Source organism: Agelaius tricolor, unplaced genomic scaffold, assembly GCF_023055355.1.
Source record: "Agelaius tricolor isolate 1412-34295 unplaced genomic scaffold, bAgeTri1.0.p SCAF_8, whole genome shotgun sequence".
Lineage (NCBI taxonomy): Eukaryota > Metazoa > Chordata > Aves > Passeriformes > Icteridae > Agelaius > Agelaius tricolor.
Window position 1 is genome coordinate 28,686,320 of NW_027269268.1, and position 18,507 is coordinate 28,704,826.

Genomic DNA, 18,507 nt, shown 5'->3' on the forward strand with positions numbered 1-18,507 from the left:
TCTTGTAGAAAGATTGAATTACCATCACCAACCCAAGAATTCTCAGATATTTTAAGATCACAAATTCCTTTCTACCCAAATTTCACATTCTCTCAAAACACACATGGGTGCGTATCCCCACATTATTCTAACCTCCAGCATTCAGGCTTTAGCCCCACTCCCTCTCTCTCTTTCCACCACTTTCTTAGAGTGTTACTATCAGTATTGTTGGTCCTCATCAAGGTTTTTGAAAGCAATTGATCTTGTGTCCCAATTCACTTCTGCAGAGACAGCTGATACCCTAGGACCTCACATCTCCAAGTCAGTGTCCTACAACAAAATTAAAAGTCATTCTCCAGATAGAAGACTAATTAAGCATTTTAGACAAGTTACAGCAATTTCTGAAGAGACTAAGCCAAAGCCTCATGACAGATTTTCATTACTCTGTGAAGATTGACAAGGTTGACTCCGTTTTTGTCAGGACGGGCAATGCAGTTCATCTTTTATGCACTATTGAGACTAATGGGTAAAAGGGCAGGGAGAGACAACAATTGCTTCAGAAACACTGAACAGTTCACTTCAGACACATGGAAGAAAAGTAGTGGAATGCTTTCTTTTGTGAAATATTACTTTTCATTTAGTGCTTTTTATTTACATACCATACTGGCGAAGATCCAAGCAGAGATTAGCTCCGTCCACTACGGTGGCATTTCGGCAAATGGTCCACAGGTTGAAGTACATGTAAACAGGCAGAGAAGTGAAAGCTGTAACTCCAAGCCAGGCCAACATAAAGATGTATGTCAGCATAATAAACTACAGTAAAAAAAAGAAAAACATAATCAGTGGTAAGTCAGAACAAAACTGATTCACCATTGGAAAAAAGGAACAACAGAAAAGTAACAAATGCATCTATGATTGGCTTTGTCTGCTTCTGCCCTCATTTAATTTACAGTTTTGGTCAGATAATCCATTAATGATCAGTTCAAAATGATGCCAGAGCACTATCATGTTGTTTCTGAAGAACAAGAATTATGCTTCCAGAAGTGCAAGATAACTCCATGTTCCTCTCACCCTGGTGCCAACAACAGATGTAAAGCAGCGCACCTGAAGTACAGACAGCTCTACGCTTTGTGAAACATATCTGTCCCTGTCTCTCATCACCAGTACTCCATAGTTAGAACAGGAGGCCTTATGGTTGTGTCTTCCACTACCAATCATGAAGTAAAAAATTAAAATTAAATACTGTAGACTTTGCTTCTTTTGTTTTTAAAATTGGGCTCTTAATAAAAATGAGTCTTTATCTATGACTGCCACAAAGTCTCACTGGCAAATCCATTTGGCATTGAACCAATGAGACTATATTTTTGCCATTCTGTTATTGCATTCATACATATTTGGGATCTACAAGCAAATTCATCATTCAGAAAAAAAAGTAAACAAATGTCCTATACATATGTAAACATGCTACCTTGCTGCTCTTTTGCTGGCCTGACACCACTGGGAAACACACTTATTAATAACAAATCATCTTTTAATTTTATGCCGTGGAAAGGACATGAAGAGGCTGCATGGTAAAATGGGGAAATTAGTTTCTAAATATTGAATCCAAATATCCTCAGTATTTGTTGACTTCAGAAATGTTGATGAATCTAAACACATTACTGGAAACAAAAATTTTCATCACACTAATATTACACTAACATTTTTCTAGCTTCTTACCTCAGAAATATATTGGCTCTGAGAATAAGAAATAAGAAATATTTTTGAAAACTGAATAAGCTGAACAAATATCTGCTAAAATTAAACCTTAAAGAGTAAATAAGGGGAAAATGGATGATATTTTCTTTTTTGCTTTTGGTTTTCTTTTTTTAATGCAAGATCTCTCAATTCAGGTAATACAGGAACAAGCTTAATATATGTAGAGATTTTAGTTATGGAAATCAAATAAGGTCAGAATCTAAAAGGTAGTAAATGGTACTAAAAATTGTAGCAGAGTGGCTTATCCACATTGATCTGATCAGGAAAAGTAATCCAAAGCAACAAAAGGTCTGAATTTTAAATGAGATACCTTTATTGTGTTGAAGTTATGGGATGGATGTTCTTAAGCAATATGAAAGAGACCTTAATTTGATTTACTTTAACTCACTTCCAAATATTACTAAATAAAAGTAATTTTAATTCTGAGGAAGTGTATTTACATAGGGATTTAATGTAGTTTAATTAATCCAGTTTAAAATTTATTTCAGATTAATTTTCCTGATTGTCTCTAGGTAAATGACACTTGTCATAGTAGTTTGAAAAGCTGTTTAATACTTTTCTTATCAGCTTTCTATCCTTTTTTGAGTTAGTTCTCCATGCTTCAATACTCATTCTTTACATTCATGCTTACCAGTTTGAGGGTTACAAACTGTTTTAACTTTTTCCTCAACTTCCAGCTAGTTTAAAAGAAAAGCTGATGTGTCCAATTTGCACACAAAGATTTCTAAAAATGTATTTATGCAGGTAAGAAAAAAAATTTTCCCAATAACCCACTTACTACAAACCCAGCTGGTAAAATAGAAGAAGTCATGGCAAAGTCCAAAATAAATATGCACCCTTGAATACTGCTTTAGACATTTCCATGAGTCAGTTGCTTTATATATTGGAAAATCTATCCCATCTATTGCAGAGCAAATAGTTAACACAAGTAAATACTGTTCTGTACATGGTCTTTTTCTGTTGTTGTTGTTATTGTTCTTTTACTGTTTTCTTTTTTTTTCCCTTTCCATATTACGGTGTTAAAATTAATGAAGAAATATCTGTCTCCACCCCAGGCACACACTTACAAATGATTACTTGGAAAATTTCATAGAAATGTAGATTCAGGGATATGAATTCCCAACTAAATTGCTATGTCCGATCTTAATTTATAATCAAGGCAAAGAGTTGCACTCATTTTTATCTAAGGCAGGAATACTAAATAAGAAAGACTGTCTTTGTATAGACTTTAAATTCTCATTTATTCTAGAAGTGTTTTAAAAGTAAACCAGCCTTCTAGACTATATTCTTAACTTGACAAAAACAAGTAAGTCTGAAGTCATACTTGTGGTCCTTCTAGAATTTGTGAAATAAACAATACTTAATGAATTTAGTATATGTCTCAGTGTAGCACATACACTTATTTAATGAAGTACTAAATCTTTTAAATTAGTTATATCACTGAAATGTAATAACTGTTTTCATGACTGGGCTCCCTATAGATTTGAGAATCTTCCTGTTTTGTGATAAACACCAAATGGAGAAAAAAAGATAGGCCCTACCATGAGCATTACAAGTTCTTTTTAATATCTATTTATTTTCTGATCTGTAGTAATGATAAAGAAGCCTACTCAAAAATTTCAGCTGAGATAATACACTAGTATTTGTGTAAAGCACTAGTATAGCAAAGAGGGGGAAAACAGAGCTTATTAGCCTCTATAAAATCTGCCTTGGGCATAAAATGGTATTATAAATCTGTCATATGATAGCTGCTGTGAGTCACAAGAGCTGCCTTCTCAGAGAGAACTGTCTGCTTGTTATGGAACAGATTCTTTTTAAAAATATGAATCTGATTGGTTGAAAAATTGCTCAAATGATGATTTCATTTTAGAAACATATTTTAGAAAAGGAAGAACTTCAGTTTTCCTCTGTCAGTTGCTTTCAGCTGAAGAGCCAATGGCCAATGACATACCTAATTTCATGTCATAACACCAAGAGCACCAAGAAGACAGAAAAAATACATAAGTTTTCTTTGTTTATGTAAGAATAACTAAAATACAAAACTTCAAGTTAAACCATGGGGTAATTATGGGTTATGCCTGGAAGCTGCTATCACTGATATCAGTGTAGCAAACCACAGAAATGTGGTCTGGGCAGTAATATACTTCTTGCCGTAAGAGCAGTAAAAAAAGTTTAACTTTGTACAACAAATTAGCTTCCAGCACTAGCAGGTGGTAGCTTCTTTTTATAATTGAATGAAACTATTAATTATTTGATTTTAAAAAAAGCAAAGGGAAGAATAAAGTCTTTTTTTAGATCATTTTCTCTGGTATTACAACCTTCCCTCTTTGCCCAAGAGAACTTACAAGGAATGCTTAAGGAGCCTGTTCTCTCCAGGAATTAAATTCAGAGGCCAATCTCCTGAGATTCAAAGGGATCATTCTCCTTTGAAGTAGCATTCTGCTATGTGACAAGTTGAAGATTCCTGGAATAGCAGTACAGCATCCTAAAGAGGTATCACAGTGTTTGTCCTTTGGCATCCTAGCTATTGTGTTTACAGTGAGAATTGCTTTCTCTGATCAGTTCGATTTTCACTCTAAGAAGCCAAACACATAAACTCAAAACAAACTAGAAGGGGTAGTGAAATTCATCTATTAAATAATGAAGATGAAAGATCACTAATTTAAACTCAGCTCACATTTGCAAAGAATAGCTGAAATGAATAATTATTTGAACAAAGAAATCTTTAACCTTTTTAGTGTTTTGGGGTTTTTTGTATCATCACTGTGGCTGGCAAAATGCTCTTGCCTGATTTTGTAAGCTTTTCATTGCCTGTAATGGCTTTTCTGAGTTATAAATTATCAAAGCAGGTGAATAATCAACCTTCTGGAATGATTTTTTAAGTCAAAACAGACCAATATCAGGAAGTACGTATTTCAGAGCATATTCTGAAATTGTTTGTGTGGAGCACAACTTCCCTGGTGGTCATAGCTGGTTGAAATATTTTTTCCGCTGGAAAGATTACTTAAATCCTATTTTAATAAGATCAAGATTTCAGTTACTGGTTGGTTTGGGTTTTTTTTTTCCCTCCCTCTTTCCTAATTTATGGGTACTTGTCCCATGAAAAGCACATTCATTAAATTTCAAACACTCTTCTTGTTTTAGTTTTGTTATAAATAATTTAGTACCCTGAAGAAACATTGTATGATGGCTCAATGACCCTAGGGATAGAGACAGTGAAATCTTATCTAAAAGCTACAGTTTCTAAAAACAGAAATGGAAAGAAAAGGAAACAAATTAAACCTCATTTGTGTCATTTTATGAGGACACTACTGCTTACAACAAGAAAAATAATACAGAAACATAGCAACAAATTAAGTGCCCAAATAAAACTTAACTCCAGAAAGCTCATGTTGCCATGTAATTTAATCTTTGTTCCACAGCACTCAGTACTTACTTTTACACTTTCTCTCAATCTCATCATATATTTATTTTATACGAACTCCCTGATGTGAGCTCTCAACGCAGAGAGTTGCAAAAAGATGTGCACCTTGCTGTGTTTGCATCACATTGAGATTTATTATCCTATGAGACACACACAAAAAATGTTTACTTTCAGCTACATGAACTAAGAGGTTCCTTCCAAACCTCTTCACTGCTTCAGAAATTCCCATAAACAGCTTTTGCCAGAGATCAAAACCACACCTACAGAGATCATGTACATCCATCCTGCTCAAAGCATATCATGCTTCATTATGAAACCCTGGCACTGCTGGACACCACCCAGAATAAGCCCAGGGTGAGCCTGGCTGTCTCTTATGGGAATACTGGGAAGCAGCTGGCCTCTGCAGTGTAGTGCAGTCCAGGGTTTGGGTGCATTTTCCAGAACAAGGTGCTGTGTTGGAATTTTTGGCCACACAGAAGCATGAACAGAAAGATCTTTTCAATTTCTTCCTGAATTGTCCTGTCTCTCAAGCATCTCATTCACTTTAAATTGTCCATATATTTGATTTCAATACTAACAAAAACTTTTTTAGTTTTAGCACTTTGCCCAGCCTCAAATTCATAACTAACCTTTGCCTTTCAGACCTTCTGCTTCATCTTGTCCATTTTACCCAGAAAAAATTCCTCTGAGTTATTACTACTGTCTCTTTACCCTGAACACATTCTGCATAAATGCATTTGCATACTCTTTTTAAATTATTTATTGCAACTGACACATATTTTCTCAAATGCTGAAATTTGTCTTGATGCAGTTGTACTGGGAGAGTACTGATAGAGTGCACAGTTCTCTCTTCAGGTTACAAGTCAGATTTAAAGCACTGCACGTTCCCACTTCAGGCCTGTTGTTTATTTGCATTCAATTTTCTATAATGCAGGGTTTTGACTACACCTTACATCAACAGTCCAGACTCAATAAGGGCTCTTTATCAATAAACTTTTATGACAGAGCAGTTTAATGATTAGATAATTGTTCCTATTCATCACCTACATTATTACCCCACAGAAATTTAGTTCTTCTTTTCAGAAGTTCAGATTTAATCCAGCAGATTTTTGCAATTTTTTTTTTTATTTTTAAAAAAGACTCTCTCCATAAACACTTCCACCTCTTCCCTAAGGATTTCTTTTTGTGACAGCATTTTACATGTATAATTCCTCACACACAAATATGAAAGAGAGTTAGTATAAAACTTGCTGAGTTCCTCTGGAAAACATTTTAACAATGCAGAAGCTCAAAGAGCCTCAGCTGCTTATTTTAAAATGTTGTCTAGAACCAAAAATTCTATTATTTATTAAAATGTAAATAAATGGCAAAATGAAAAAAAAATAGCAGATGTCTTTGGAGATAAACTTGTTAAAGAATGACTGTTGAGTAGCTCACAAGGAAACGGTTTCTAATATTTTCATTTCTGTACTAACTAGCATCTCCAAATTCATGCCTCATTCATGGAAAGAAAAAAATGAAGCAAAAATATTTCAACTTGTCTCATTTTATATACAATGCTTTTAGAAAGGACTGTTGTTCTGATATTATCACTGTAAACCACAGAAAATACACACATGCAAAGTCTTTCTATAACATCACTTCCATTGCTAACATTCACTTGTTGGACATTTATAATTGCCTCTACAAAATATGCTTATCCTCTCTCTCTCTAACATATTATCCTCCCAGGCACAGCTCCAAAAGTCTTGTTGAAACATGGATAGATTTCATGGTGTGCCATTACTGTCATGTGGTTGACATTCCTTGGCTTGCATTCAAGTCAACTGCTTCGAGAGGAAAAAAAAAGCCAATATTAGTCCAAATTTCTCTCCATAGAGGGACAGACTTTTCAGGTTTGCCTAATTTAAATTCATTCATTTACTGAATACTACCTGATGAGAATTTCCTTTGATTATTAAAATATGTTAACAGAAAAATATAAAATCCCAGAAAATTGAAATTATATTTTGAAACAGTTTTGTTTGGCTTTTTAAGACATTTTTCTTCTACAGATAGTTTAGATAGAAGGAAAACTGATTTTGTCAAAGTTAGGATCAATTCTCACTGTTGCTTTCTGCTTTTCATCTGCACATATATTTTTCCAAAAGTGTATTTCAAGATTAAAATATTCCATGCATTATTTCTATTGCTTTGGAAACCATTTGGATGCATGTAAAAACTGGCTTACTTTTTGATTTATGCTGTTGATTTGTTGGTAGCAGTGCAGGGGGAGATTTCCACAGTCATGTCAGAAATCATTCTCTAAGAAATTGATTCCCTTTTTGAAATATTGCTTAGTAAACAAATTGATGAAATATCAATTTGAAGAACATGACTTCTCATTGATGCAAGACAAAGTTTTACCTTAAGATGATCTGATTTTTCTCTATGGTACTTCCTTAGAAACTAAACATGGTAATTTATTTTTATTTCTGAATTTTCTTTAGTATGTTGATGGGTTTGTAGCCTTGTGTTGCCTAAAGTTATCATTAGCTGTTTTATATCCTTCAGGCAAGACTATAATTTTTGTAGTCTGACAGGCTTCTGAAACCCTGTAGAAAGCATTGGATCTTTAGTGCTGCTTGACAAAACCAGAATTTCCTATGTAATTTTTTTACAATCTTTCAAACAGGAATTATTTTTTTTCAAAATGCATATGCTCATATTTTCACATTCAAAAAGTTGACCTTCTCTTGTTTTTCTTTCTGGTGGTATTTCTCTAATGCTAGGAAGTACTGTCTAGGAATATAGTTAAGATATTTGCTTTGCATTTAAATGGGATTGAAGATGAAAAATTTGGTTTCAAAAATGGCTTTTTAAAATATGGATTCGTCGCTTTTAAAATATGGATATCTTCATTAAATAACGTTTTTCATGTGCTCTCCTCCCTATGTTCATGCCACATAACTATTCAATTCAAAGACATTAAGTACAAAAAACAATCAGTTCAATCATTACCTTTTCCCTGGCAATGTAGGCTGATCCAAGTAGTAAATTTACAGGGTTATGCTACCAAACAGCTGATAATTTTTTTATAAACCATACTCTAATGGTTTTCAGTGATGACAAATTTTCTATACACAGATGAAGATGTAACACTCAGCTGGGAAACGACTGAACAGTACAGATTGTTTACATTTTTCACATTTCCAAAATTTGCAATGCAACATTTTTTTAGGAAATTTTCATGGTTTGTAGTTGGACAAAAAGGAGTGAAGCTTAAAGTAGTAAGCAGAAATAATAGTTATAAGACTAAACAAACGTGTCACTCAAGGTTAATACTTGGCTGTCAAAAAAAAGTGCTTTCTTTCCTGATAAATTCTTAATGGGCTTTGAGAAGCCTGTGTGAAAATGAAAGGGTAGGGACCTTCCTTGCTTGATTCCTGTCTTGCCAAGCATTCAAAGTCAATAACACAGTCTTTTAAGATTTTATTGTGACCTTAAATAAATTTAAAAGTTTCCCTCCTTCCTATGCAAGCAATGACCAAAGATATTTACAGAGCTAATTATTTGTAAGACATCAACAGGAAGATGCAGTTCATAAGAAGAACAAAGCTATGGCTTCTGTGAATTTTCTGTCACCATAAAAATAATGAATTTGTGATAATTCCACTGATATTCAAAGGCTTAAATACCTATAAAAAAGTAAGATGTCTAGATGCAGTTAATAAGTTTCTCAGGTGAGGGCAAGAATCAGGGAAAACTGTCATCATCTGAAGGAAAATTCAAGTTAAAGCTGAGATGGATTATCTGAACATAGGGGAAATAAAGCTATCATCTTAAGCATTTTGTGATGATCCATAAAATAAAGTTAAAGCAAACGGAGAAACTGCTCCCAAAGTCAAGCATACTTTGGAAATGCATGACAGCAGTTTATTAACAAAAAGTTCTTGCTGACTGAGCTTACATGCCAAGAAAAAACCTGTCATCCATGTGCAAGACATAAAGCACAATGTGAAGTAAAACCACCCAGTTTATCACCACCAACAACAACATTGCTGTCAGCAAGCAGCAAGACCAAGAGAAGATGAGAAGGTACTGGGAAGGCACATTGCAATGTCTGGCACACCCCTCTATTAAAGGATGTAATGAATACCACAGTCAACAAAAGGGCTGCATATACAACACATAGGAAGTTATGGGAGAAAAAGAATATCAAATGAAAGTATTATTTTATATGTGCAATATTCCTGAGTGAGAAAATCTGGAACTATATAATAAAGAAAAACAAAAGGGCTTCAACAGATTACAGAAAAAAGACAGAAAAAGTAGATTCAGCACATAGACATACATAAAATTTCTGAGCTCATTGTAAAATATTTCTAAAAATATAACAAATAGTGAAAAAAACCAACTATCTTCTTTCTTTTCAAGACCCCATATGTATATTAACAATGCAGCTGGGAGAGAGTGACATAAAGATGACTCTCTTAACCATTCAACGAGCTTTGAACTGTTGCTACAGCTTGATCTTCCTGTTTCAAGATCAAGAGCAGAAAACTGCAAGGAACACAGTTCTGTAAAGAAATTTCAACACTGGTTTAGTATCCAGGGATAAGATGAATTCTAACAACCTATAAAATTGCTAATATGTTTTCTTTCATCTACTAACTCCAGCAGTGTTTAGACAGCAAATGTTATTCACCTAAATTGCAGCTAAAGGGGCCAGGCAGGATACATCCAACTAACAGTATATAACTGATTGAAGAACCTAATATAAAAGACATAACTTAAAAGACTTGAGGGTTATTTTTTTTGCAGAAAATAGGACAGTCACAAAAAAATTCAATTCACCTGATAAAGTTTGCCTAAGCTGCCCTCTCCTTTAACTACTGAAGGAGCATAGGTTTTTTTCTTAGCAACCTTAATTAGGTGGGATATATCTGTGCCATAATATAATCCCTCTGAAGTTAACTATTCCATTAGCTACTGGGTAATTTGTGGGGAAAAAAAATCATGTTCCTGGTTTTGAGTTGAGCAATCTGAAAGGTCAGAGCAGTATGAATCTCACCTCCCCCATTTCCCATATCACAGTGTGAAACTCCATACAGCATACACAACTAATCATGTATGAGGACATGAGATTTTTACATACTTTCCCTAGTTAAAATTGTTTTAAAGTAATCTGGACCCACAAGGATATCTGCTGTCTTGGAGAGAAGGTCCTTTATTTCTCACAAATATGGTATGAAGCATACTGCATTCCTCAGATGGAGCAGAATTTAATAATCAAGGCCTCCCTGTCTGTCATATCAGCAGTTTTACCCCAGAATATCCAGACATGGTATCTAATTTTCAGAAATGAGGGCTTCATTTCTAACATTCAGAAATAATACATCTGTTCTGGGTGGGAAAGCCAGCTGAGCCTGCACTGAACTCTCTTCCTCCTGTTACACAAAGAATCAAATGTCAATATGACGCAGTTTCACTGCCTCCAGAATAACTGGTCTGGTAAGGAAAAGATGCAATGATGAGTTCACAGATGGTTTTTCAAAACATTTGTGCAGCTTCCACGGTTTTTTTTGTGAAATAAAACCTGGAAATATATTGGGAAGTTCATGTTTTAGTTTAGGCACTCAAGAAGCATGTATGAAATAGCCCATAGGTAACCAGATAACCAGAATTATTTTCAAAGGCAGAAAAATCCTTGTCAGTAATTAAATGAAATATTCCTAAAACTAAAGATACAGAAGGTATATGTAAGTGCAGTTTAGAATATAAAACATCTTTCTCTAGAGCCTTAACATGGTTCTCTTGAAAAGCAAGGTACAAAGAAATAGAAATATAACTACCACAATGAAGTCTTCATATATTTGTTTCTGATGAAATAAAATAAAAACCAAACCTCCTTTCCCATTTTATAGCATAACATGAGGGGGAAAGTGTCATTGTATTTCTATTGACTCTGTGAACAGATACTCTAAAACAAGGTGTTAATGAGGCTTTCCATGGCCAAGGGAGCTGAATATAATAGGAAGGGTATTAAATTGCAAACATGAAAACAGCGTTACAGTTGGCATCAGGCCTGTCTCCCATTCTTTACTAATCATGCTGCAGCACAGTTATATATGAATGTTTATTTAATACTCTAAAAGCATGTTCAGGCATGGAAAAATGATGCCTAGAATGAAAGGCATCCCTCCTCAAATGTGACTGGCATTGTTTTACTGCTTTTGTTTAACTTTTCACAGTAAATTGAGTCTGCAAACAGTGCCAGTGAGAGCCTTCACTGTCACTTTCACAAGGCCTCTCTGAGAGGCCCTACTCCATGGAAGCACTGACATGACTTGGATGCTAAGCCTCTGAATGCTCATATCAGCTGTTAAGTCAACTATACATTCACTGGAAAGGTTAGGCTGAGCTATTTTTTTTTCCATTACTTCAGGCAAAAAAAATTTCTTTTGCCAATTCAGAGCTAGAAAGTGAGCTATTTGCAGCTAAGGAGGGAGGTCAGGAAGAGCACATGAAAAGTTCCTTCAGATGTTGGCTATCAGTGTTCTCAAAAGTCTGCTTTTCAAAAATATTTCTTAAGAAAGACAAAAAGGTGGGTTTTTTTTTGTATATTTATATATATAGAAACATACCTTTTTTATACAAAGTTAAAATAAATTTTTCCTTCATGAAATTTTTTATTGATTTTTTCCTACATTTTCATAATAGGCTTAGTCACAGACATAAGAAATTTGCTCCTGCAAAATATTAATGACAAACAACTGATGGCAATGGTAAGCTGAAGGACTTCCTTTTCAGACTTTAAATGAAATGTTAAATGTTAAACTTCTATTTAGAAAGATATCAACAAATTTGATGTGAAATCATAGTCACAACTGGAGTTTTTACAAAGGTGTTTTTGATGTGGAGCCATTTTCATAATTTTAATTTTTCAAAACAACAAATATCCTTGTGTACATTTCTGTTAGTATTAAGGCATTGCTAAAAGAAACCAACTGTTTAATCTTTGACAGTTTAGATTTTTAATATCTACAAAATTACTAGCTCAAAACTGTATACAAGAAGCTTTCTTGCAACTTGTAGTATCTGCCAACCCTTTTCAATAGCATTATCTCATTTTGGCAACTGTACAGAACAAAATTTATTACAGCACTATTTTAGCAATTGAACAATCTGGCCTTGACACACCATACTGATTTGGTTTCATTTACCTCTCCACTATTCTTTTTGTTGTTCTTAGGTCTTATTTCTTGATAACATTGCATGTGTTATGGAACTGAATAAATTCTAAACACATCTGTCTTGGATTGAAATATTTTGTGATTCCAAATATATGTATTTTTTAAACCTAAGATGTTATTTTTTCCTTAAGAATTTTAAGTATGAGACAATGAAAATCAACCTTGTCAAAAGGATATCAAGTTTTAATTGATATATATTCTCTAGAGTACAGACACTAAAGCCAGAATAATAATCCAAAATAATTCCAGACATTTGTATAGCAATCTTACTGACAGAGCATCAAAATGAGACAAGCAATCAAACCGCAGGTTTGGGGTTTTTTCACTAGGAAAAAGAAAAAACTGATTTCAAGAACAAGGACAACAAGGTATTTAACTCAAACTAATTGATGAGTTGTTGTAATTGTGGTCATAAAGAGTATACAGCCTGAACCTTAGCTGCACCATGTACATCAAACCAGGGCTTCTCAAAGTAAAACACAAACATTGCAAATTACTGATGAGGAAAGCAAAGTATTGAAGGAAATAATTTCATGAATAACTAGTAATAAGAGTGATATTAACCATGAAATAGCTGCTTAACCATTCATTTCTTCTGGACACATACTATAGAATTACAGTTATCAAAACTGAGAGAGGATATAGCACTGCTCTGCTGCAATACTGAGGACAGGCATTCATAGAAGCTGTGAAGAAAAAGTGTTCTGAAAATCTTGCTACTCTATACAGAATTGGAACTAACTCAGTAGGCCCTCAGTGAATACAGATTAGAGATTTCTTTCCAGAAGATGAAAGCAGTGTTGGCATAAGCAATGACTGCTCTTAATTTAAAACGTTCTCAGTCTTTTTTTATATACTTATTTAAAGGTTTTAAAGCAATCTTAGTCAAAGTGCCAAAATCATAGAACGATGACAAGAACAAAAGAAAAGGAGACAAAACCTCAGGATTATTGTGGAGCAGGTTACATTTACATAGAGATGACATACAGACTGCATTCTCCAATTTACAAGAGACAGGTCATCTGTGTCCAGTTTAACCTTAAATCTCAGGGTATCCAAAGTACACGTTTTGATAGTCTTTGTGTGACTGGAAGCAACTATTGCTTATATTTGTTCGGACTGTATTGCACTTAATTAAATGTTGACACTTACAGTGGGAAACCCAACCCTGCCTAGAATTTATAGGTTATTTATCATTAATATAGCATAAAAATAAATGTACTCTAACACCCAGATCTATTTGGCTGTACTTATTCATTTAGTATTCATCACAAAATATGAGGTTTTCATGCAGACTGTGTTTTCAGAAATATCCAACTCCAACAGCTACCAAGTACACAGGCCTTTTAGCTTAGACATAGAGCAGTCAAATAAAAAAAAAACAAAACCAATTAGTTACTTACCTGACACTGAACAGAAATTTTAAAATAATCCCATTTGAAGCAGTCAGCAACTTTAGTATGATAAAGTTCCATTTAAGTCCTAGTACAAATCAAAATTTTTTGAATCCAAATTTTCCAGGGTCATAAGTGAATGGTCTCTCCAAACCAGAGATTACCACAGGAGTAAATAATGGCCTGTTTGCCATTTAGAACCTGATAACAGGTCTCAGCTTGCTCCAAAGAGGAACAGGCAAGATTTCTTAAATAACTGAAAATATTAGTAAGGGAAATATTTCATTCCCAGTAGAGCTGGAAGCCACACCGTTTTAGTCCTGCTCAGTACAGCTTATGTTGCTGAGGTAACAAGCTTTCTCACTCAGATGGCAGAATTCATTGCTCCTGAGAAGCAAGAATTACTTAGCATTTAACCAGTACAGAGAATATTTATAACACTCTGTTCTCCTTTGCTGTGATTTTTAAACACTGAACTGAGGTATCACAAAATATTAAAGAAAAACAAAACCAAAAAATAAACATCACAAGGCGTTAAAAATATATACAGAGCATATTGAATTTGTCACAAAAGCTTTCTTAGCCACTTACCCAGGCACTCACACATCTGCCACAAGTGGTGATTTTGAAATCTCCATAGAGATCCTTGATGGCACCAGTTGTAAAGAATCCCTCCACCATCAGCAGAATGCCATATACAAAGAATGCAGCTGCTACACCATATATCACGTACTTGAAGATGTCAATCCTGTGTGGGAACAGCAAAAATTAATTATCTGCATAAATATTTAAAGCTGACTCTGAAATTTCAGGGTGAGATAATCAGACCCCCTGAGTCTCAAACTGGAATGACTGACTGGAAGTGCTGATGTGCCATAATGACAAGTGAAGCTGAGGACAGGAATGAACTTTGAAATAAAATAATGTTGATATAAGAAACACTGGGTCGTTTAATCTAATTAAATGTAAAAATGGATCTGTTTAGGTAATACAGCAAAAACTGTCACATCAATTTAAAAGTCAGTTATTCCTCGGTTTTTTCCTCTAAATGAAGTGGAAGAGGAAAAAAAAAAAGGAAAAGAAGCCAAAACCTGACACATCTCCTAAGTCATACATTCTATCCAGCACTTAGGTTATAGAAGTTATTTAGCTACAATCTTCAATCAAACTTTCTGCACATACAAGTCTGCAGTGTCAGTCTGTGCTACCTTCTCATTGTTATTCTCCCAATTATTCTCCAGTGGACAAAGTGTTTGACACAAAATAATGAAGTCATCAGGACAGATCCCATACTTCAAATCAGAAACATATTATTCCAGAAGAAATGAGGTCAGATCATCTGGAATTCGTCTATAATGGGGCTTTAAAATATAATTTCACAGGCACACAGCTGGAGCAATGGAGGGATGGCTTGCAGTGTGACATGTAGGGTGCTGGAAGGCTCAGTTCACTACAGAGATTACCTGGGTTGTGAGGGTGCTCTGCCCAGCACTGCCTGTAAGTTCAACCTTGGCTCAAGGAGACTATGCCTCCTAAATATTCTCTCATGACCAGCATTTGGTACAAGATTTTTGAGAGCACCTCTCTGCTCTGTTATCTAAACTTGGAAACATTCCTACTGACCATAGCTTTAGATCAGCAGATTTCAAAGTTTTCTACTTGAACTTCTCTAAAAAAACTATTTTTTTGAGAACTAAAATTTACCACAGTTAATTTTCAGTTTGTTGATGTGACAAGGAAGGAGCTGTACAACTCTTTATAAAATTGCTATATTCAGATTTAAGATGGTACTAAATTCCAGTCTTATTCTCCAGGTCAAGATAGATACCTCCTAACAGACAAAGACAAAAAAAATTGCTGAGAATCATTAGGATCTGCCAGATGAATTTTGACATGCCATCACCTACACTGGATGTTTTCTCAAGACAATGATTAATATTTTTATTGTCATGAAAGGAAATATTTAATGATAACAATTCCTTAGGAGCACACTTTCCATCATCACTCAAAAAGACAACTCATAATACACATTTTACATGTATAATACAATAAAAAAGCTCAAAAACCTGTTAAAATGCCTTTGATCTTGAATGGTTTTCAAAAGATTCAAAGTCAGGTTCAGGTCTACATTAAAAAATGCAATCAAAATGCAGTTAAACTTCTGATATAACTGGGGATGGGAGAAGTACTGGAAATGAATGCTTCAGGAAATGAGATAGGTTAAGTTTTTCCCTGACATTCTAATACCAAAGCACTTCCAGCTTTTTTTCTTAACATTGCTTTTTGTTTCATACTCAAATGAAAGCTAGAATAAGTCAATTTCTGTATGGAATAGACACTTGAACAATTCAAAAAGGTGAAAAAAATTTAACACTTGATGGTATGATGCAGATGAAATTTATTATTATTGATATGTATAATTCTGATTACATTGCAAAAATCTCATTTCCCTGATTTGATAGTAATTCAGCCATTGTAACATTTTTTAAACAACAAAGCTGTGATTTAAGTCTATCTTGTCAATAGTGATTTTAAAAAAAGTTTACAAAACAAATAGCAATTTCGTGGTTATTTCATAGAGAGTCTTCCAATTCCTATATTATATACTTTAAACAATTTTGACCTTCACCAGTGGTTGAAGTCTGGGAGTTCTGCCAGCAGCAGCTCCCCTCAGACCTCAATGTGCTCAGTTACAAGCTCTCATTGCCCTAAAGAGATTAGGACTTTTGAGAAGTCCAGAGACTATTTCAGTCCTTACAACAGCCCTTTAAACCATCTGTGCTGAGTCTCCCACTGAGCTGCTTGTGTCAAAAAGTGTGCTAAGAGATCTCTGCTTTTTCCTCAGCCTTATGTGCATCTACAGGAATAACTTTCACTTAAGCCTTCCTTTCACAAAAGGAAAAAATATATATAGCCCAACAGTAGCCAAATATAGAAATCTATTTCCTTCTCATCCACTTGTTACAGAGAAGTCATAAAATCTCTATTCATCAGCCTATATGGGATGAAATAGCCAGGCTTATTCCAAGGGAAAAGGATTTCCTATACAGCAAAGAGTAAAAAGATAAATGAAAATTGTGAGACAATCACTCAACTACCTCTTTAAAAGCCAGATAGAATTGTATTGCAGTATAGCTACATTTAGTGTCTGCTCTATTTAAAGAAAATATATTACAACAATAACATTATATGTATATATATATATATATATAGTTTTGAAGATATTATTGCTATTAAGTTATTCTGCAGCATTTAATACAGTTCACATAAACTTTTATTTTCTCATTAAGCTATAATAGATAAAAGATAGACCTTATAAAATGGAGATTGCCTTTCTTTAAAATAAAATGTGATTCTTTGTGGATGAACTCATGGAGATTAATTGCCATCTGTGCTTCAGCAGATTCTCAAATGCTGCAGACAGAGCACGAGAGCAACCAGGGAGGGAGAAGGGAATGGCAGAAGGGGAGATGAACGTGAGCCAATGGGCTGGATGGGTAAGGACAAAGAAAAAGAACAAGAAGGGCTTACACTTGTGTAAGGTGAAATGGAAGGAAAGATGTGGGTAATGAGCAAAGGAAGGAGACAAAACAATAAAGATAAAATTTTGTTCTTCTGTCAGAATTGGAAAAATATATACTATTTTACAAAAAAAAATTATTTTGAAAAATGTATATTATTAAAACTACTCTGACCTAGGCTGCTGAGTAGAATAAGCGGAATGATTATCTAAACTTAAAATAATTGTGAAAAGCAAGTTAGTAAAAGATTTTTTTAAAAAATACAGAATAATCTAAGCCATATATTTGTCTTAATCTGGTAGATTCTCCATGGATTCTGGATCTGCCCTTCCTCACGACACTATGTTCAGAAATGTTAAAAACATTATTGTTTTTAAATTGCAATTTAAATCAAACTGATCTTTCAATTTTTAGCTCTTTCTCTGCTGCCAGGTCATTAATTATTCCATATTAACCAGACTACCCTAATTCATTAGTCTGAACCTGGATTCTATCCAACAAGAAACATATTCAAAATATCTCTAGAGAAAACACTTTCTTTTTCTGGCAGAAGGTATTCAGGGAAGCCATCAGTGCTAACTTCTCAATGAACAGGTTGGAACTGAAAACCGAGTAGACAATCCCAGCAGAGACAAGTCAGAGGTGAGTGAAAATATTCTTAGTGAGTCAGACAAATGTTGACAAAGATTTCCTACTGTGTATTTTCATGGTGTTTTGGCAAATTTAAGTATTAAAAATTATAATAAATCAACAAGAAATAAAATAATTTCTTAAACAAACTTGTCTATGTTCAGCAGGATTTTGTGAAAAGTGTCTTAATATAGTTTTGGAACAATCTACATACTTGCTAGGGATATTTTTTTTTCAATTTGGTTAATATAGGAATGTAGTACAGATATTTAGTTGTAATTAACGGCTAAAGTTTACACTAATTTGCCCTATGACACGATTCTTATGCTGCCCAGAAAACCATTGATATTCTTAAAAATTATGTCTACTTCAGTCTAAACAAGTGATAAAAGCCTAATATTCCAAAGGTTTCATTGGCCTATCCACCAGAATACCAGATATTAGTGTGGGACTTATAATTCTGTCTCATGTTTCTGTTCCAGAATTTATAACATAACTTCTCCAATATATAAAACAATATTAATATATTACAGGTGTTAAGTAGAAGATGATTGTCAGTGAATTGT

At 34.1% G+C, this 18,507-nt stretch overlaps 1 protein-coding gene across 1 annotated transcript in view; it reads right to left on the minus strand.

Moving 5' to 3' along the window:
• GPM6A (glycoprotein M6A) overlaps positions 1-18,507 on the minus strand; it is a 116,341-nt gene that overhangs the window by 11,082 nt on the left and 86,752 nt on the right. Inside the window, exons 3-4 of the mRNA XM_071432104.1 lie at positions 14,382-14,538; positions 639-792 (exon numbers count right to left, since the gene is read on the minus strand). Coding sequence (XP_071288205.1) covers positions 639-792; positions 14,382-14,538 — 311 coding nt within the window. The remainder of the gene's footprint in view (positions 1-638; positions 793-14,381; positions 14,539-18,507) is intronic.